This window comes from Nyctereutes procyonoides, unplaced genomic scaffold (assembly GCF_905146905.1).
Source record: "Nyctereutes procyonoides isolate TBG_1078 unplaced genomic scaffold, NYPRO_anot_genome, whole genome shotgun sequence".
NCBI classification, from domain to species: domain Eukaryota; kingdom Metazoa; phylum Chordata; class Mammalia; order Carnivora; family Canidae; genus Nyctereutes; species Nyctereutes procyonoides.
This window is the reverse complement of record NW_026575145.1, coordinates 10283072-10305225: the sequence shown is the minus strand read 5'-3', so window position 1 is coordinate 10305225 and position 22154 is coordinate 10283072. Positions and strand designations below refer to the sequence as shown.

At 36.0% G+C, this 22154-nt stretch overlaps 1 protein-coding gene across 7 annotated transcripts in view; it reads left to right on the top strand.

Annotated features, from left to right (window-relative positions):
• Positions 1–21391, top strand: part of MIPOL1 (mirror-image polydactyly 1) — a 321422-nt gene extending 300031 nt beyond the window's left edge. For 2 of the 7 annotated variants that reach the window (XM_055309232.1, XM_055309233.1), the window contains exon 14: positions 7704–8755. Coding sequence is in view for 3 of the 7 variants with exons in the window: in XM_055309234.1 (XP_055165209.1) it covers positions 7704–7770 (67 nt within the window). In the remaining 4 variants the exon portion in view is untranslated. Of the gene's footprint in view, positions 1–7703; positions 8766–20230; positions 20283–21195 lie in introns of those variants that run through there. The other 5 variants (XM_055309236.1, XM_055309237.1, XM_055309238.1 and 2 more) reach the window with 5 other exon arrangements.
• Positions 21392–22154: the final 763 nt, after the last annotated feature.

The window sequence follows — 22154 nt, the reverse complement described above, 5'->3', positions numbered from 1 at the left end:
ATACGGTAAAGACATGACAGCTCTCTTAACATTTTGACACCTCATATGGAAATCAAGTAGGGTAATGATAGGGATCCCTGGGTGGCGCAGCGGTTTGGCGCCTGCCTTTGGCTCAGGGCGCGATCCTGGAGACCCGGGATCGAATCGCACGTAGGGCTCCCGGTGCATGGAGCCTGCTTCTCCTTCTGCCTGTGTCTCTGCCTCTCTCTCTCTCTCTCTCTCTCTCTCTCTGTGACTATCGTAAATAAATAATAATAAAAAAAAAAGTAGGGTAATGATTTAAAGGGTAGGTCCAGGTAGATGAGCGGGAGATCCAAGGAGGCAGGTTTCCAATTAAAATAAGGAATAATTTTGAGCCATATAATTATTACTCAATTCCCCATTTTTATCACCCTACCTTCTTCACCATGATTTCTCAGCCCAGTCTCCGATCTACTCCTATCCTCACCTTTTCACTTACAAACTCTCTTTTCATTGTGTTTCAAATGTAAATAGTTGTCTTTTCTCAATTTCATTCTTTCCTCATATAATATTTATTTCTTATGTGTTCTTTTATGAAGAAAGGTGAGATTGATGAACCCTGCTTATGTGGCCACGTCTCTATATATTCACAAATATATGTGTCTCTGTCCATATTTAGTAGCATCAGTGTGTCCTAGTCCATATTCTTCAGTTATATTTTGTGGCTAAAATGGAACAAGAACTTCTTATCTCATCAGTCAGTTTGTGCATGTGAGAGTAGGTGCACTCCATCTGTTAGCTGTTCTCATAGCTCTGTGATTCCTCCCTCCCTATCTTTCTCTCTTTCTCTTTATTCCTCTGATCTCCACTCTTTTCAGTCTGCTTTCTGGAACCTTCTTTCTATTGTTACTACCTTGCATTGATCCACAACTTCTGCACTGAATGTTTCACACACACATTCTACCTGAAACTTGAATGTATCAAGGACACTTATTTCTTAGGAGCCCGCTGGACACCTGTCTTTTTCCCATACCCAAATACTAGGAAGGAGAATACTCTGGTTCCCCTTTGCCACTTTCATATTTTCCTGGATTGATGTAAAAGCCCTCCCTCCTTTGAAATACCATACAGCTTTCTCATTCTCTATCTCTCTTCTTTTTTTTTTAAGATTTTATTTATTCATGAGAGACACAGAGAGGGAGAGAGGCAGAGACATAGGCAGAGGGAGAAGCAGGCTCCATGCAGGAAGCCCGATGTGGGACTCGATCCCAGGACTCCAGGATCATGCCCAGGGCTGAAGGCAGGCGCTAAAGCACTGAGCCACCCAGGGATTCCCTCTATCTCTGCTCTTAAGTAAGATATCTACTCATCTCCTGGTCAGTGCCATTCCCTTTAAATGGGTCTCAGGTGTCAGATTCAGTGTCTTCCTCTCTATTCCAACTTCTGCATTCATGCTAGAAACTTCAATATCACTGTCAGTCATGTACCCTTTCCTTTGTCTCTTGAATGCTAATGACTTTTACCTCTTATCTATTTCGGCTATAATGGATGTTGCCAGAACTTTCTATATCTGAAATCCTAAGATCAAAATTGCCTCTTTCATAATAACCACAGCCTTATTCCAACTACTCTTGCTTTTTAGCTTCTACACAAATCAAGACATCTGGTCCCTTAGTCCTTTCATTTTTTCTGAACTAACACCCCTTAACAACTCACTTTCTTCTCTACCCCATCTGAATTCTAAGTTTAATCACTTTCTCTCGAAAACACAGTCTTCTCATACTCTTGTCCTACAAATAGTCATAAACTCTCAAATACTTCTATTATTTTCCCTCTCCATATTTATCCCCACAGTATAGGCCTGATGTGGAAAACAAAAGTCATACTACTATGATGATTGATCAGTATCTCCTACAAACTTACAGTCTCTAACTACAGCTGGATCATCAGTCTCACCTCATATTTCTTTGACATATTCCAAGTCACCTCCCTTTCCTGTCACATTAAGCTTCACCATTTTCCTCTAGCTTTGTTCTTTCCCCTACACTTTCAGTGGAGAACTGTGCCTCCCATTCCATGGGGAAAGTTGAATCTAGCAGACATAAATTCTGTCAGTCCTGTTGATTACTGCCTTCTTGAAATGCTCTTCTTTGGATTATGTAACATCACCTACACTTGATCCATCTTTTCTTCCCTATTTCTTCAAATTCTTTTGCCAATCTCTTTACTTTAAATATCTGTTTTCATTTGGTTTCTTTCCTATTCCCATTTCTCTTCTCCTTTCTTATTCCTCTAAGCATTTCCATCTACTCCTATGGCTTCAGTTACAACCTAGAGCAACCTAGTCATGGCCTACCTCTTCAACCTCATAGAAATGAGGCCATTCGCCACCCTCTTACTTCATGATCCTCAGAAAACATACTCCCAATAGCATTTGACCCACATCATGCTTTTCATAGTTTTGTGCCTTCGAGATACTTCCTCTGTCTTGAATGCCAGTCCTGCCTCCTCTCTACTCCTGCCCTTTTTAAGATGTCAATTTCCTTCTTATTCTTCAATACTTAACTCAGGCAAAATCAGGAAGACTTTATGTGCCTTTTCTCTTCTCCCCTAACCAAACTAGTCTCTGTTTAATATCTATGTATCCTTTTATTACAGCATTTACCAATAACTTATTTGAGTAATCCATATAAAGATCTACTTTCCCACCTTACTGTTCCTTATAAGCAGGGAGCATGTTCTGTTTTTTGAATGATCAATGCCTAGAACAATACCTGGTACATAGGAGTTACCAAACAAGTGCTTACTGATTGAAATTAAATATCTATCATAAACCTAGAATTCTCTCTTTAACAGACTCTTATATGTAAGTGTCTACTCAGCATTCCCAATTACCTTTCCCACCAACACCTCTAATTTATATGTACTATAAATATAAATATGTACTATATATAAAAGCTAAACTCATACACACACACACACACATTCTTCTATTCTTCCTCTATTCATCCTGTCTTAGTTACCACTATCTATCTAGTCACCAAAACCAGACATGCAAGAGGAATCCTTCTTGCCCACCCATCTCTCGCCATCGTACCCTCAAAAGTCACTAAGTTTTTGAATTTCGTATCCTAGATATTGTTCAGACTTATTCCCTTCTTTCCATCTGCACTGCTATAGTTCTAGTTCAGGCCTTCACCTCTCACTAGGGTATTTTTTATTACTATTAATCTTCATAGCAAAATTTTACTGTTTTAACCATTTTTAAGTGTACAATTATATGGTCTTAAATACATTCACGTTGTCATTGTCGTGCTCACTAGAATTATTTTAATCAGGAGCTATTTGGGCTTCCTGCCCATAGGCTAACCTACCTCCATCCCATCCTACATTCTTGCCAGTGTAATCTTTCTAAAGAGCAAATGATGTTACTAGATGAGTTAAAGCCCATTCATTGCTTCCCAGTGTCTGTATTAATGGTTTCATCACAAAGTTTGCACAGGTCCAAGATGAAATGAGACAAAAGTTTTTCTAAATTTTTTCAACTTCATGAATGACAACATTAATCAAGATAAATAGTGAAACATGCATGAGAGACAAAATTAATTTTGTTTTAGATATGCTGAGTATATATGCCAACGGAATAAGCAAGAGGAGATGTCTTGACAGCAGCTGGGTATGTGCGTCTGAAACTCAGAAGGGAGTTTTAGGATGGAGGCTATGTATTTGGAAGTTACAAGCATAGAGGTGGAATAAAGGAAACAGCATTTTTTGAGGAAAGTATGGAAAGCATAAAGAAAAAGGTTATAAAATAAATACTATAAATAAATAAATAACAGCCATAATCCCAAAAGAAAAAACTACATCTTTAGTCTTTTTCTTACCCTGCTTCCATGGTTGAAAGTAGGCAAGATCTTTGATACTAATGGCAAACCCTAAGTGAAGCATTTCAAATGTCTTCTATCTCCTCTGCCAGACAGAGGTTGTTATCCATCTCTCTTGGATTTCCCTCTTTCTCCTTGGGAAAAAAAAAAAAAGTTTAAAGCCAGATACATTTGATGGGATAACCTCATTGCCTAAAGTAGAAGGAATAGTTTTTCCGGAGAGAGGACTGTCAAGCCAGTAAGAATTTCCACTCTCACAATAACAGATACAAAAATTACTCTCAAAAATAGAACCTATACTGAGATTTTTACTTTGGTACAGTTCTCTTGGTGATGAGGAATTTGTTCTGTTTTCACACCTTTCTATTGCAAAATATATCTATGTAATCAGTAAGAGTCCTTCAGGCCCACCAAAATTCCAAAATACATCTCAAAAGTTGTAGTACTTTGGAAGCAGTATAGAACATCAAAGATGTCAAAGAGGTGGTAATTAGACTTAGTATCACATCCTAGCCCCAAAAGTCACTCGCAGTGGGGCTCTGATCAAATTACTGTCTATATGTTTTGGTTTCATCAGCCAATGATAATGTCTACTCCATGAAGTTACCATGAAAATTAAGTGTGTGTATAATTCACTTCTCATAATTCCTGGCATATAATCAATATTAAGAATTAATTACCATTTGGGGCGCCTGGATGGATGAGTCAGTTAAGCATCCCACTCTTGATTTCAGCTTAGGTCGTGATCTCAGGGTCGGGAAATCGAATCCTGAGGAAGGCTCCATACTGAGTGTGAAGCCTGCATTAAGATTGTTTTTCTCCCTCTCCCTCTGCCTCTCCCCACCCCACTCACACACTTTCTCTCTCTAAAATAAATTAATTTTAAAAATAAATCTAAAAAATAATTACTATTTAAAATATATCACAATATTCATTGAGAATAAAAAATAAAAGTAAACTGATTAGGAATATTGGTAAATAACTAAGTTCACCTGATGGAAAATTACATATTCCATTGTAGTACCTACATATTATCTAAACACATAGAAAATATAAAAAGAAAGAAGTTTTCTATCTAAAATATAGCTTTAAATATTGTTTCAAGTTTATATAGAAATTGTACTATACCAAATAGTAGTTTGTAGCTATTATTTTCCAAAGATATGCAATATCATCAATCTACTTTCTTAATGTGTTACTAAAATGGCAGGTGAAATACACCAACAGATACTTTCCCAATTTGACTTAAGTCAGAACTTGAGAAAATTTTTAATGAAACTAAAGAATTCATTAACCTATAGTCTGAAATCTGTAACTCTTAGTAACCCAAGTCCTAGTGGAAGTAACTTTGAACTACGAACAAGGAAACCAGGCCCAGATTTGTTCCTCTTTTACCACAGGCCTAGTATAAGGGTTTACTTGTCTGCTTCAGTTTCTTCATATTTAAAACGGAGAAATCCTAATCCTAGCTCTAACCCCTTTCCTATGTCATGAAGCCCTTGGGAAACTATCGTTGAGTAACATGTAAAGCAGTTGGAACCCAATTCAGTAAGCTACATAATTTTTTAAAGGTATTGTTGATTTGGACAGTAAAGAATAGCCTGCAGGCCAATCCTGCAAGGTGCTTCAACAGACATACACAGCTACCTTCCTGTTGGCACCGTCCACATTTGGCAGGTGTATTCCATTCCTTACAGGAAGGAATAGGTGCTTCATTGTGTTTCAGAAGTCAGTAAGCTTTTACAGAACTAAGTAATTGACATTTTTTTCATTTCTGAGATCAGATTTTCATAAATCATTCAACCTGGATAAACCGAGAATGTGGTTGATCTAGTAATTGTTGAAACATAGTAAAGACAGCACAAGATGTGATATTTAAGTATTTCCTTCTAACCTTTTACCTTAGCAAGATATAAGAGTTTGAAATGGAAATATGTCCTAAGGTATAAAAAGGGAACTAAAGTAATATGAGACTATTAGTAAAGGAAAAGTCAAAAGGGACACAACACCGATTCATCTCAGTAATATGGGATTCCATTAATACTGAATTCATAGTAATAACAGTAACTCTGCTGAGTACAGCATACTTTTACATTATGAAGAAGGTTTTTTTTGATAGTAGTATAAATGATATTGTGGTGGAGGGATATAACTAACCAACTTGAAATTAGTATTTTCTGACTTTCTTACGATATATACCAAAAAAATGCTGATAAATGGCCTGTCCATATTTCTACTGGAGTCCTTTTTTAACAGTTCATTGAGGTTACTATCATATTTTAACAACACATTTAAATTTTCATACTGATATTTTTCTTGCCCCTCCTCCAGTATTTAGGATAGTGAAACTTTGTCTTAAAGAATTTATGTATAAATCATATAGAATCATTTTCAGAGTATATAAGATAGCACTAGTTTTTATCACTAGGGAAAATCCAACTAATACAAATTGGCCTGTGAACATAATGAATTGTCCAGTGAGTCTTCAGTAGTCTGAAGCTATTTTAGTGGACACATAATACTTTTGTATAATATTTTGCATTTGAGAAATTTGTGGTAATAAACTTAGGCAAAATTTGCCTTTTGACTCTAAGATCATTACTAACATTTCTCAAAGCACAGATTTTTGTTGCACTGAATTATTTTATTTCATCTTCTTATTTTGATAACAGAATTCAGTATATGTGAAATCATCCAATAAACTTAAGCTAGCTTTCAGTGTCACATGCAGCTGATTAGTCATGTAAACCTAGCATGTATGACACTAAGAATACCCTCATTCCTTTAGTGTCTAGCTCTGTGCTGTGTTTATTTGCAAAGGACCCTCATGCATGGATCCATACAAATGAGGCAAGCTGGAGCAGACTAGACTATGTCGCTCACCAGTCTTTGAGGAGGAAGATTGTGTATATGAAAACTGGAAGATTTCTGTGTAATATCAAACGGGATTTTTCGTTGAGGTTTTATGTTTTCAGTAAAAAAAATAAATAAATAAAAAATAAAAGGAAAAAATTAATGGTCTGATTCCATCATCTTTGTCAAGCAAAATCTCACTGATGCACATGAATGTCATCTCCCACCCTAAGAACATTACAGAATGGACTTCTGAACTTTTGACTTTATTTTCAGTATAACTGGTGTATTTTTAATCAACTAAAGAAAATTACTTACCTTTGACTAGAAACTATAGAATCATTGCTAACCTATTTATATTATTCAAAAACTTTTTTTAAATGTAGTACAGAAAGTCTGGTTTTATTAGCACCAACTCATTTGTGCATATTTAAATTATTTTCAGGCCACTAAACTGAAATTTTTTCCAACTAGCTACCTAATTCCTGATTATTTTCATCAGCTGACTCTGTGAAGAAGGGAGAAATTTAATGCCTAAGAATTCTATAACATACTAGTATGTCACTAATGTAGCTCAGTAACAGGTGTAAGATTGATAGTATTTCTATATTGAAATATGTACTTCTTAGGTAAAAATCAATTTGAAGCTGCTCTACATCTCATGTGCCGTCTTCTCATTGCATAGAAAATGATTCATTCGCAGCCTTAATGCAGGCAGGCAAATGTATTGAAATGAGTATGTTGTATTTTTCATGGAGCATCTAATGCTGACATAATCTGAAGATCTGGGTTAAAGTTTGTGTTGTTACTGTTTTTTTAACCTCAGATACTTGGCACTCTGCACCAGTATGTCTTGCTGACAGTAATGCTTTGTCTCTTAACATGACTACCAGAACTGCTTGGTCACAGGCAAATACTGTTCTTTTTCAGCCAAAACATTCCTGACAATAACTGCACTTTTTATATTTTTTTTTCCCCCTTCCCGCCCTCCTGCCCCCAACTTAGGTTGGAAAGGCTAGTGGACGTCCTGAGGAAGAAGGTTGGAACAGGGACCATGAGGACAGTGATCTGACTGAAAAAACGACAGTCTGGGGAAGCAATCACATCTGGTGACCAGGCTGCTTCATTCAACACTGTGTAAACACTAAAGCCTTAACTTAGCAAACAGTTGTTAGAAGTGGGACACTCCAACCACATTCCAAGCTGAGATAAAATCAAATCACAAATGTTTAACCACTTTGCTGCTGACTTATTTATCCAAATGTATTAACTACAGACTTTTACCAATGAGTAGCTATAAAGTTGCAGCTTATTTTGTAACTATTTTATATCTCACTGTATTTAATATAAATCTTTTTACCAAGAGACCGTTATAGGTCATATCTTCACATAAGGCCCTTTCTGAGTCAAAATACAGCAAAGTAAATATTGTCTAAACCTTAATCCACTGTGTTAGGTCAAAACTTCAAATACATGCATTTTTCAATATAGAATTTATTTCTTAACTGATGAGAGAAGCTCAGACATGAGGGGGTACATAGTCTTCCTCCAATGCATACACATAATCTTTGTTAGTATTAAAGAATATTAAGTATAAATACTAAGAATTAAATATATAATTTGCTCCAATAAGAGTTTGGTACATTAAAATTATATTTTTCACTTCATGATTTTTCTTTCACTACAAATAATGCAAACAATTTTCAATAAAAAAGATATTGTTCATGTGTACTTCTAAATTCATATTGTCAATATTTCTTAGTGTTGTGTCTGAATAATTGTCTAAACTCTATTGAAGCTATAGAAATTGCCAAGTCTAATAGGCTGGGACACCTTTGGCTTGAAAATTAGCATGTGCCAGCATGACTCTAAAAGGCAAGAGGCCATCAAACATGTTAAGTGATATGTTTTTATTATCTTTATTTAGATTATCATTTGAATTTATGTTCTGGAGGAGGGGAATCCAATATACAATAAAATTATAATGTAAAAATATAAGGACATGGAAAAAAGAAAACTGGCAATTTGGTTTGATTACCTACTTTTTCTTTTAAAAGATAATTTGAAATAGTTACAGCATAGCAGTCACTTCTAATCATATGAAATTTTGAATAAAACTAAGGTTTTTGTATTTAACTATAGGAAAAAATCTCTTCTTTTTTTAGATTGAATAGATAAGAGGCCAGTAGATGAAATAGGCAAGTAGAGATTTAATTAATGAAAATTTTGTAGGAAAATGAAAATCTTTCTAAGTTCATACAATAATTTATCTTTAAGATTGAGCTAAGTTATCTACTATTGCTTATTTTTGGGACAAGAATGGGATAATTTATTGCACCATTCTTTCATACACCAATGGAGATGATTTTTTTATTTTTTACTTTGAAGGAAAATATAATGTGCTTTATCACAGGGTAGCAAAAAAATCATAACGTTAACAAATTCTATTTCTTCTTCATTAAATGTATTAAATTAAATTAACTGGCAGTTGGAACCATCCCACTGAGTTGAAATTTAGAATTTACTCATGTTCCCTGCTTTTAATTATTTTTTAAACTATTACAATTAGAAAATAAGAAACATCAGGGGATAGAAATAAGCCAATTGGATTTCCTCTACAGCCCTAAAGAGAATTACAGACCAGTGACTATATAAACAGAGAAATTTGAAATAATTTGGGTATGCATGGAGTCTTCTCTCTGGACTCTGACTGAAACATGTGGCAGCTCCCTGTGTGAAAGAACAGTTGCTTTCAAGCCATGCAGGTAAATAAAGAGGAACAGTTCTCATCACAAAATAGTCCATTCCTGAATCCTCTTCAACTAAATCACAAGTCAGCTTGAATTTTCAGTTTAGTCCTGTAGAAGAGACACATCTATCTTGAGTTATTTGCTTGGGGTTTAGAAAACACACAGTAAGTAACCATAAGGACATTTTACAGTTTCCCAAATTCTCTTTCTGAACCCTAAATGATCAGATTAGAGCAACCAATTCCTTTAATTAATATCCAGAACTTTTAAAGAATTTGATATTATGAAGCTAAATTCATAAAACAATTCTAACATTTACTATTGTCAGTGTAGGTAATCTCCACCAAAACATCACATCCCCTTGAAAATGAGTTGTGTACAGAACTCCAAATGCTAAATATTACAGCCAAATATTATCATTAATTGATTTCTTGCACTAGCAGTGTTTCATACAGTCTCTACTTTTTTTTGTGAATCACCCAGCTCACCGAAGATCAGTTCTCCACATATTCAGTAATAATGCAATTTCAGAAGTATTCCAGGCAGTATCCCATTGCCCAGAGATGTTGCTTTGAGTTTGCCTTAAATACGATCAACTCTAATTCCTATGGTAAGGTGAGAATTCACTTACTGTTGTGAAAATGAGTAGTTTAGAAGAAAAGCAGAAAAGATAATACAAACATGTATAGCACTTAATGATTTATAGTCCTTTTTTATTTGATCGTATCAACAATCATATAATAGCAATAATAATAAATTATATATATGTATCAGCCACATAATGATGATGATAATTGTAGTAGTATTGTTATTACATTTTACAATGAGGAAATAGACTCAGAGGGGCTAGGAATTTGCCAAGGATTGGCTAGGACTTACAACTGAGGTCTTATGAATAAACTCCATGTAGCTATACTTCTCTAAACCTTTCTATAAGAATTTTAACTCTTGGGATCCCTGGGTAGCTCAGCAGTTTAGCGCCTGCCTTTGGCCCAGGGCATGATCCTGTGGTCCCAGGATCAAGTCTCACATCGGGCATCCTGCATGGAGCCTGCTTCTCCCCCTGCCTGTGTCTCTGCCTCTCTCTCTCTCTCTCTCTCCTCTCTCTCTCTCTCTCTCTCTCTCTCCTCTCTGTGTCTCTCATGAATAAGTAAATAAAATCTTTTTAAAAAAATTTAACTCTTGCTATTTTTATTATTGTGCAATTTCTTTTCTACACATACCTGTGAATTCACTAACAATCGAGATGATATGCATTTCTTTCAAAGAAGTACAATAATGTGAACCCCATGGGTAAATAGCACCACATTATTACTACTTCTCTATAATATTATAGTAGCAGCATACTTTGCCTTAGGCTTCACTCATTAGGAAGGACAATTCATTGTTAGTAAAAAATAACCATGAGTTGCTTTGTACTATTTATAATTTGGCCTGATGCTAAAACCTGACAGTGTAGTTTTATCAAATGGTGGTCTGAACTTCAAGGCTTACTTTACCTCTTAGAGCAACTATTAGAGATAGAACTGGTTATAAACCAGATTATTGGTTATAAGCAAGGTATAAGCAGTTATAGCAAAGTTATTAATTAATTATTAATATGAGAAATTTAATTCTACTTTTATAACTAAGCCATTATGCTAAAAATATGCAAAATATTTGAAATATTTTATCTAACATTTTCCTTATTCAATGAGAAAGGCGATCCTTTGTATATATCCTTATTCAAATAAACTGAAGAATCTTGTCAGTCCCTTACTAACAGAACTAGTTTACTTCACAAAAATGTTAGAATATTAAAAATTTGTAGTTTTAATATTGGTTGTAGTTGCATAGAAAAGCATTTTTATATGTAGTATTTTTGAAGGTGATAGATATTTTTAAAATTTTATTTTCACATACTCATGATTAATGAGTCAGTATAATGATAAAATAACCATGACTTACACATTTTATCTTCTCACATTTGGTTTGAATGGAACCCAGATTTTTCCCAAGACATTATTTTGTTGTTAACTATTATTTACAACTATCTATTGACCTATTCATATCTGTGTACTTAGATGTATACACACTGACACACACACACAAATACATATGCCTTTTTAAAAATTTGATTTATAAGTCCACTGTTAGGCTTCAGTGACTTCAGTATTTTGTTCATGTTTTATTAGAAATGCATGTAGTTTCTGAGGCTTTTAAACAAATACGTGGAATGGTTGAAAGATTTATATTGCTCATGCTTAACTAAATATGTCATCTCTAGAAAAGATGTGGTTTATTTTGGCACTGTTTTAAAAACTCAAATATTTTAAACATTTGTTAAGTTGGAGCTTGCACATTTGAACTATTAGCATGCGTTCCAGAATAGATTCTCAAGTTACCAAACTTTTATAATCCTTTTATTAGAATAATCTTTTTTGAAAGGGTTTTTTTCTGTTCTTTTTTATTATGTACTTTAAGTTAAATTTATAGAAGTTGGAGTTATTTTTAACGTGGGATTTTGTAAGTAGAATGAGACAATGATAAATATATTTGAGAATCATTAAAATATTGTATGCCATTAATACTTCCTCACAGAAATCTTAATATACTTTATTTTTATTTTTTTAAAGATTATTTGAGAGAGAGAGCATGAGTGCGGGGGGAGGGAAAGGGAGAGGGAGAAGCAGACTCCCTGCTGAGCAGGGAGCCCAACACGGGGCTCAATCTCAGGACCCCAAGACTCATGACCCAAGCCAAAGGCAGACACTTAACCAGCTAAGCTAGCCAGGCACCCTGTTAGCTTCCTCCTAACCATATTTACCCAAAGTAAATAAGAGTACAGAGAAACCTCTGTAATATTTTATTGCTATAATTTTATTTTGTATTTAAATAATTTTTAAAGGCTCCTAAGGTACCTAAAAAATTGTTCATATCAATTTTTATCCTTATTAAACTTGCTAAGGAAGTGGCTCAGTCAGTTAAGCATCTGCCTTCAGTGCAGGTCATGATCTCAGGGTCCCAGGATTAAGCTCTGCTTTGGGCTCAGTGCTCAATGGGGAGCCTGCTTCTCCCTCTTCCTCTGCCCCTCCCCCTTGCTCATGCTCTCTCTCTCTCTCTCTCTCTCCTCTCTCTCAAATAAATATGTTTAAAAAAAATCTGGGAAAGGAAATCAGTTCTCTTAATGAGAAAATAACAGATTGATTCAAATCTGCTGCAAAGCAGCACCTCTACTAATTGTGGAATTTTGCTATAACCAATAGCTGAAATCTAAAAACACTTCTTCTGTTCTGTTTAATTATTCAGTCAAGGTTAGGTAATGTAAATACCTTACATATACTACGTAATACCTGTAGGGAACTTAGTGAACTTTGAATTGAAAACTTAAAGTACATTGGCTAAAGTGGACTAGGGTGGGGTGGGCAGTAAGAACCTTTGGGGGCAAAGATTCTATAAACTGTAAATGTCTCTAAATCATATCACAGCTTACAAAAATTATTGTCTCACTGTGTATGTATGGTCTTTGTGATACTGTTATCAGACATTTTACTTCTACAATGTACACAATAACAGCATTGTTATTATTTTCACTTTAAACAACAATTTTTAAGATTTTAAAAAGTAAGAACATTATATTTACTCACATACTTACCATTTCCAGTGCTCTTCTTTGTGTAGATGCAACTTTCCACCCATTATCTATTCCTTCTTCTTGAAGCATTTCTCATTTATACTAATGTAGGGCTGTGAGTGCAGAGTTCTTTCAGCTTTCATGTCTGAAAAAAGTCTGGATTCTTTTCTTTGCCTTCATTTTGTGAAAAAGGTTTTTGCTGGATACAGAATTTTAGGATAATTTTTTCCCAGTATTTTCGAGATGTTGCTTCTTTTGTCTCTGGCTTGCTTCGTTCCTGCTGTCATTTTTATTTTTTGTTCTCTACATACTAATATCCTCTGGCTTCTTTAAAGATTTTTTTTCCCCTTGTCATTTGTTTCAACCAATTAGATTAGGTTGTATTATGGTATAGGTTCCTGCATGCTTCTGTGCTCATGGTTTGTTGAATTTCTTAGACTGTGAGTTTATAGTCTACGAATTTTTTTTTTATTTCAACCATTATTTTTCTGATGGTTTTCTGTCGCTTGGGTCCTTTTCCTCTCCCTCTGGAACTACTTACTTTGTTCAATATATATTAGGCCACCTAAGTTGTGCTACAGCTATTTCATGCTTCATTTTTTTTTTCCAGGATGTTTTTCCCCTATGTTTTATTTTGGATAGTTTCTATTGCTTTATTTTCAAATCTACTAATCTTTTCTGTTGCAGTGTCTAGTATGTTCTTAATTCCATCCGGAGTCTTATTCTTTGCAGTTGAATTTTTATGTCTAAAAGTTAAATTGGTTCTTTTTAGTTTTTCTTATCTCTCTTCTGAATTTATTTATGCTTTATGTTATCTTCTGGAATGTAGAAAATGCAGTTATAAGAACTGTTTTAATGTACTTGTCTGTTAATTCTCTTATCCTATTTCTAGATCTCTTTATTGATTTTTTTTTCTCATCATGAGTTGTATTTTCTTGCTTTGCATACCTGCTGACTTTTTTGGATGCCAGTCATTGTGAATTTTAATTTGTTGAGTGTGGGTTTTTTTGTTTGTCATTAAAATTTTTTGAGCTTCGTTCAGGAATACTGGTACACTACTAGGAAACAGTTTGATCCCCTAAGGCTTTTTGAAGCTTAAGGGATCAGAGTACCTTTAATGTTAGGCTGATTTTTCCCCACAGTTTAGGCAACACCTCTCTGAATGCACTACCTGTGTAGTAGGAGGTTTCTCTACTTTGATGGATCACAGCCTTGTGTGAGTTTTGGTTCTTTTCCTGCCTGCCCATCTCTGGTAGTTCCTACCCTCACTGGGTAGTTTACTGGTCAGTACACTGAGGAAGAGTCAGGGAATGCACTGTAGCTCTCCAGAGCCACTGCTCTCCCGTGCTCTCCCTGTACAACACTCACCACTACATGCAGGCTCTCTCTTCTTCCGTACCCTGACGGAAATCCTAACTACCCTGCAAATCCTAACTATTTTGGTCATCTCCCCTTGCCCACTTCTGTGTTCTCAACTCAGGGAGGCTGCCAGGCTCTGTTGTGTTACCCCTCCTTGCACTCTGCCCTGTAACCTCTCCAGATGGTAAGCTAGGTCAATGCTAGGACTCACTTCATATGCTTCGCTTCTCTCAGGGATCATGGTCCTGGGCTGCCCGATGTCCAAAGTCCAAAAACATTGATCCACGTATTTTCACCATTGTTTGCTGTTGTGGTGGTTGGTTTGGGTTGGGTTTTGTTGGTTGTTGAATGTTTTTTAAGTCAGGAGGTCAGTGTGGTCCCATCATGTGTATTCCATCATGGCCAAAACTGTAAGTCTTCCTAGAACTCTTAAAATGTCATCCTCTTAATGTCTAGCTGCCTTCTTCCCTGTTGAGAAGTTACCTGTCAGTCTTAATGTTTTTCTCCTGAAAGTAAACTGTTTGTTTTCTCTGATTTTTTTTAATTTGTATCTTTTTTTGTTTTGTGCCTAGATGTGGTCTTCTTTGTGTGTTTCTTGCTTGATTTAATCCATTTTATTAAATCTGCACCTCTGGGACACCTGGGTGGCTCAGTGGTTGAGTGTCTGCCTTTGGCTCAGGATGTGATCCCAGAGTCTCAGGATCAAGTCCCACATGGGTGTCCCCACAGGGAGCCTGCTTCTCTCTCTGCCTATGTCTCTGCCTCTGTGTGTGTGTGTGTCTCTCATGAATAAATAAAAAATTTTTAAAAAAAACAAACTCTATCATTTCTCAACTTTAGGAAATCTTTGGTGAATATCTTTTTCTCTTCCTCTGATACTCCAATTGTATATATTTTATACTTATTCACTATGTTCCCACATGTCATTTTCGCCCTTTTCTACATTTTCCTATTTTTCCTCTAGATACATTAGTTGTGAATTTTCAAAATGAATTTTCAAAATTAGTTGTGAATTTTCCTCTAGGTACATTAGTTGTGAATTATCTTTTATTTCATTGATGCTATCTACTGCTGTAAAACCATTCAGGTCTTAATTTCAGAATCTATACTTTTCAATACTACAGTTTTCTCTTGGTTGTTGTTGTTGTTGGTGGTGGTGGTGGTGGTACATTCCAATTCTCTGGTAAAATACTCATCTTTCTAAATACACTGTCTCCCTCTCTGCTTTTGTTTTCTTGAATATACTAGTCATAGTTACCTAAAAGGCTATGTCCACATGTCTACTAACTCCAGTATCTGAATCATCCATGGTCTGTGTGGTTTTTGCCTTCTAAATGCATGGTCCTCTCTCTTGGCATGCTTATTAATTGTTGATTGACTATAAGCCATCATGACTCTCTAGCTGATTTTGTCTTCCTCCAGAGAGGGCTTAGCCTTTCCTCTACTGGGAAGATTGGGTCGATGCTAATCACCTTAATCCAGTTGGGTACTGTGCTGAGTTGTAACTGGGTTATGTTCTGAGTAAGGCTCAATTTTCCCTGGTTTCCCTCTCTCCTGATGAGAGGAGCATTAGCTCAGTCGGGCTTTCACTGGTACAAGTGGTAGTTTCACTGGGACTGGTTGAGATAGTCTCATCTGAGTTTTTTGGATTGTTTGTTTAAGTAGGCTCCATGACCATGTGGAGCTCAAAGCACGGTTTGAACCAACAACCCTGAGATCATGACCTGAGCTGGGATCAAGAGTCAGACGATTAACTGATGGAGCCACCCAGGGGCCCCTCTTCTGAGCTTTTTTAACGTCCACTTAGGACAACTCAGAATTTGCCAAGTATTTAAGGGGAACTAGGTGTTTGTTTCAAGCCCTTTGGCTCAACAGGTCTGTCACTCCAGCCTTGCAAAATTGCCAAAAAGCTCTTTTCTCTGTCCCTAGCATCAGTCTTCTGCTAGGACAAAGCCCAGATTATCATTCTCTAACCTTCAACCCAAAACCAGCAAATGCCTCCAAAAGAAGAGTGTCTGCAGATCTTCAGTTTACTTCTCTGTTATTCTCTTTGGGATCTTAAACCCGATGCTCTTTGTCTTAGTCCCTCTCTGATACACTTTAAACAAAAAACTTTTTATAAGTTACCCAGATTTTCTTCTTGTTCTTGGCAGGGGCACTGGTCTGCCACAAACCACTCTCTTGTGTCTGGAACCAGAATTTCAGTGAGCCTTTCATTACTATTGTTATATTTTTTCATTTCTGAATGTTATATTATTCTGCTCATTCCCAAATCTAGTTGGTCATTTTTATGGTCTCTTGTTCCTTTTTTTTTTTAAGATTTTATTTATTTACTTATGAGAGACACAGAGAGAGAAGCAGAGACACAGGCAGAGGGAGAAGCAGGCTCCCCGCAGGGAGCCCAATATGGGACTCAATTCCCAGACCAGCATCATGCCCTAAGTGGAAGGCTGATGCTCAACTGCTGAGCCACCCAGGTGTCCCTGACCTCTTGTTCCTATCTCATATTTTCAATCCCTTTTTATTTTTTTTAAAGATTTTATCCATTTATTCATGAGAGATACAGAGAGAGAGAGGCAAAGACACAGGCAGAGGGAAAAGCAGGCTCCATGCAGGGAGCCCGACATGGGACTCGATCCCAGGATCAGGCCCTGGGCTGAAGGCGGCACTAAACTGCTGAGCCACCGGGCTGCCCTTTTCAATCCTTTTATCTTATTCATTTTAAACATGCTTATTCTGTACTTAATTTCTGATAATTTTAATATCAAATATTTACTGCTCCAGTTTTGCTGTTATTTCTGCTAGTTACATTTATGCTACCCTATTTCTTTGGATGTTTGGTGATTCATGAATGTGAGTCAATATTTTTTAGAATTATCCTCTGTGGGACTTTTCAAGGCCTGGGTTGAAGGTGGGTTCCCCCACATTTGCTTCTGTTAATCCCCTGGGAATGTGTACAGCCTTAGAGCACTTTAAAAACTTAATCTGAATTTCATTGAGCCAATTTTATTGATGATAATTTGGGTTAAAAACCCACATGAGGGCTCACTTATTGAGTATAAAATTCATGGCAGGTCCCATGTTTATGGACTCGAAGAATTAGTATTGCTAAAATGTCCATTCTACCAAAAGCAATCTATAGATTCAAGGTAATCCCTATCAGGGTTCCAGTGGCGTTTTTTACAGAAGTGTCAAAAACAATTCCCATTTATATGGGACCACAAAAGACCTCAAATAGCCAAAGCATGGATGCCTGGGTGGCTCAGAGGTTAAGCATCCACCTTCAGCTCTGGGTGTGATCCTGGAGTCCTGGGATCAAGTCCCACATCGGGCTCCCCACATGGAGCCTGCTTCTCCCTCTGCCTGTGTCTCTGCCTCTCTCTCTGTGTGTCTCTCATGAATAAATAAATAAAATCTTAACAAAAAATAGCCAAAGCAATCCTGAGAGAGAGAGAAGAACAAAGTGAGAGGCATCACACTCCTGATTTCAAGCTATACTATATAAAGCTATAGTCATCAAGGCAGTATACAGTACTAGCATGAAAACAAACATCAGAGGAACAGAATTTATTTTGCCAACTAATATTTGACAAAGGAGCCAAGAATACTCAAGACAGTCTCTTCAATAATGGTGCTGGGAAAACTGGATATTCATATGTGAAAAATGAGACTAGACCTTTATCTTGTACTGCCCACAAAAAATTAACATGAAATCGACTAAAGGCTTAAATATAAGACTTGAAAGCATGAAATTTACAGAAGAAAACAGAAGAACAAAGCTCCCTGACATGAGTCTTGGCACTGGTTTTTTGGATATGACACCTAAAACACAAGCAATGAAATGAAAAATAAGTGGGATTACACCAAACCAAAAATCTGCACAGCAAAAGAAACCATTGACAAAGAGAAAAGACAATCTGCAGGATGGGAAAAAAATATTTACAACCATATATCTGATAAGGGGTCAATATCCAAAATATATAAAGAAATATAACTCAATAACATAAGTAATCCAATTAAAAATGAGCAAAAGACCTAAACAGACATTTTTCCAAAGAAGATATATGAAGAGCCAACAGATATATGAAAAGATGCTCGACATCCCTAGGCATTAGGTAAATGCAAATCAAAACCACAAAGGGATATCACCGCATGCCTATTAGAATGGCTCTCCTCAGAAACATAAGAAATAAATGCTGATGAGGTTATAGAGAAAATGGAAACCCCCTTGCATATTCTTGGGATTGTAAACTGGTACAGCCACTGTGAAAAACAATATGGAAGATCCTCCAAAAATTAAAAAATAGAACTACTCGGGCACCTGGGTGGCTCAGTTGGTTAAGCTTCTGCCTTCAGCTCAGGTCATGATACCAGAGTCCTGGCATGAAATCCCACATCAGGCTCCCTACTCAGTGGGGAATCTTCCTTCTCCCTCTGCCCTTCCTCCTGCTAATGCTTTCATGCTTTCTCTGTCTCTGTCTCTGTCTCTCTCAAATAAATCTTTTTTAAAAAATCATTTTTAAAAAAATAGAACTATATACTATATGATCCAGTGATTCCACTTCAGGAAATATATCCAAAAGATGTGAAAACACTAACTCGAAAGGATATCTGTCCCCTTATACTTCTAGCATCATTACTTACAATAGTCAAGACATGGAAACAAAGTAAGTGTCCATCAACAGATGAATACATAAAGAAGCTGTGGTGAATATATATATATTCAAAGGCCAAATATTCAAAGGCCAAAACCTAAGGAAAACTGGGAACTTTCAACAATATATATATATGTGTGTGTGTGTGCGTGTGTGTGTGTGTATATATATATAATGGAATATTATTCAGCCATTAAAAAAAAAACATGAAATCTTGCCATTTGTAACAACATGGATGAAACTGGAGGGCATTACACAAAGTGAAATAAGTCAGACAAAGAAAGACAAATTTGCATGGTCTCAAATGTGAAATCTTAAAAAAATACATAGAGGAAATATTTTTTTATTCTACATTCATGGCCTGAGATCAAGATTTTTTCCTCAGGCGAGCCTTGGTCTTTGTCCCATACCCCCTGTTGCATTAGAAGTCCATGAAAACCAAAACTCAACTTCACCCCATCAGAGGGCAGATGCTTTCAAGGTAAAAACTGCCTTTGTACTCTACTTAACTGTTGAAGGTTCCCAGTGTTCCTCAGGTTTTGGCCTTTGAATATTCCTTACTGACTAGCAAATATGTTGATAGCATTTAAGAGGATATTTGTCATTTTCTGTCCAGCATTTATAGTTGCTTACTGAGAGAGGTTCCAGGTTCATCAGAGCAGAAAACAGTAGTCAGGGCTGAATGTTATTAAATGTGTAAACACACACACACACACACACACACACACACAGATAAAATTGTACTAATAAAATGTTCTGAATTTAGTTCCAAACTTAGCATCACTTGTATACATGATTAAAACGAGTAGATAATAAATTTGCTTTCCAAGATCCATAACTGCAGGTCTTTGTCCCCACCAGTAACTACAAGCAGTTTTTCATTAAAGAAAAGAAAATGATTGAATAATCCAAATTAGCCTGGGCAAGAAAACTAACAGCTGCCTAAAATGAAATGTTTGAGTTATGAGCCATGTGCCACTTTGGTTTATCTGCAGCCAAAAGGTTTAGAATCCTTATTCAATTAACCATGTTGCTTGGGAGGGCCTGGTGGCCCTGAATAAGAGCTGCCTGGTGATGAGTAAGAGGTATCCGTGACACACAAGTTCAGACCTCGCAACTCTGTTTTTGTTGTTTGAACTTTCTTCTCCGTTGTAGCTAGGGATCCGGCATGGAATTTAAACACTTGTGTGGTAACTCCATTCCTCCAGCCATTGTGTTGTTAAGCTCTGGCTAACGAACTCTTCACACTGGCTCGATGCAAAGCAAGACGGAGAAAAGTGCAGCAATCAACATTTCGGATTTTATCATTAAACCCATATGATTTCTGTATCTTGAGGAAGTTAGATGCCCTTGCCTGTCGAGTCCAACTGTTCTCCAAAAAGTAGACTTTGTAATACGTATGCAAAGAAAGAAATAAACCAACGTGCATCTGAGAAAGCTTAAATTAAGAAGTGACTTTCATTTCAAACATCATACCTACTGTTACAAAAACTTCAAAATGCATACCTAAGTCTTAAAACTTAGGAACCTTGCCTAAAATAAAGGAGACAAACTTACATAATATCTGAAAAGGTGAGTGCTGCCAAATGCACTAGTCAAGTATACTTTGTCTTATGTGGCTCTTTTCTTCCAGGCCAACAGTTGTTGTTGCCTAGGGAGATCCTCCTGATAATGTCACAAAGAATGTTTCTCAGACCCATATAGATTGTGTACACATTGGCTCCCTAAAGACAACTTTTGATTTTAAATCTCCAAGCTTCATTTTGCTTCTAAGCATACTGTTTGAAACAAAAAACAGGTGACTAAGTAAGAGAGGGGACTGAGTTTCTTCTCCAACTCAGAAACCAGTTCTGAAGATAATTCTGGATGAGAAAATTTAAATATAGTTTGAACAATGATAAACAATCTGACATTAAATTCTTAGAGTTTGAAGAATTACTGTGAAGAGTGACTCTATACTTGAATGTGCACACTGATTTCTGACATTTTGCCTCACAGTCTTTTCACATTACAAAAGTAGATTTGCTTTTTGCATCTTATTTTCTTAACCTGTGGTCATATGATAAAGAGTAGCTGCATACTTTGATGTAGGTGACAATAATGACATATTTTCATTTCAGTGAATATGTGATCTTGCCTGTCAAATAGAACTGAAGAAACCTTTTGAAATCCGAAGTCTCAATTAAAACTTCAATCTTGTCAAAATCATCGCTTTATTTCTGCTTTAATAAAATTGCAACAACTAGTTCCAGAAATATAGCTATATTGTAGACTAAAGATTTAAATATTGCAGATACTGTCTTTCAGTTACAGTAGGAGAAATGGTGGTTTCATTATTTCAAGAGTCGAAGAATGAAGTGAATGTGTACTTGGATTGTTTGGATATTTGTTTCTTAGATTTTAGGAACGTTTTCTTGTTCCATATTGGATTAAAAAGAAAAAAACAATTGCCCATATCGTACCTGGAAATTCTGGCACTTTATTTTGTTTTCCTATGAATGGCAAGAAAATTAATAAAAGTAACTTCTATCATACTAATACCTATGAGCTATGTTCCAAACCCACTCTCCCATTTCAGTTCCTACCCTATATTTTCACTATTTAATTCATTTACTGTTTTTAATCCTCTACTCAGTCAAATCCACCTTCATGTGCTTAAATCCAATTCATCCTTCAAGAATACTTATGCACCACCCCCTACATGAAGCTTTTCCTAATTCCCCGCCCCCACCTCACCAACAAGCCACAGCTAATCTCTCTTCTGTATGCCTTACAGTTCTTTCTTCATCTCTATTAGAGCACTTATTAAGTTTCCCCTTGTTTCAATATTCCTGTACTATCTCCCATTAGAATGCAGCTTCTAGAGGTTAGACACTGTTCATATCTCTTTGCACAGGTAAATACTTGTTAAATAGTCATTCTTGTTAATGATGAAATCTAAATCTTCCAATATTGTTGTTTTATAAACATTTGTGTGACCTGTCTTTCTAAAAAAAATATACATGCATTAAAGTATTAAGATTTTTTAAATTATTAAGATTGAAGTATCCTTTCCTAAAATAGTGGTATTAAAATATAC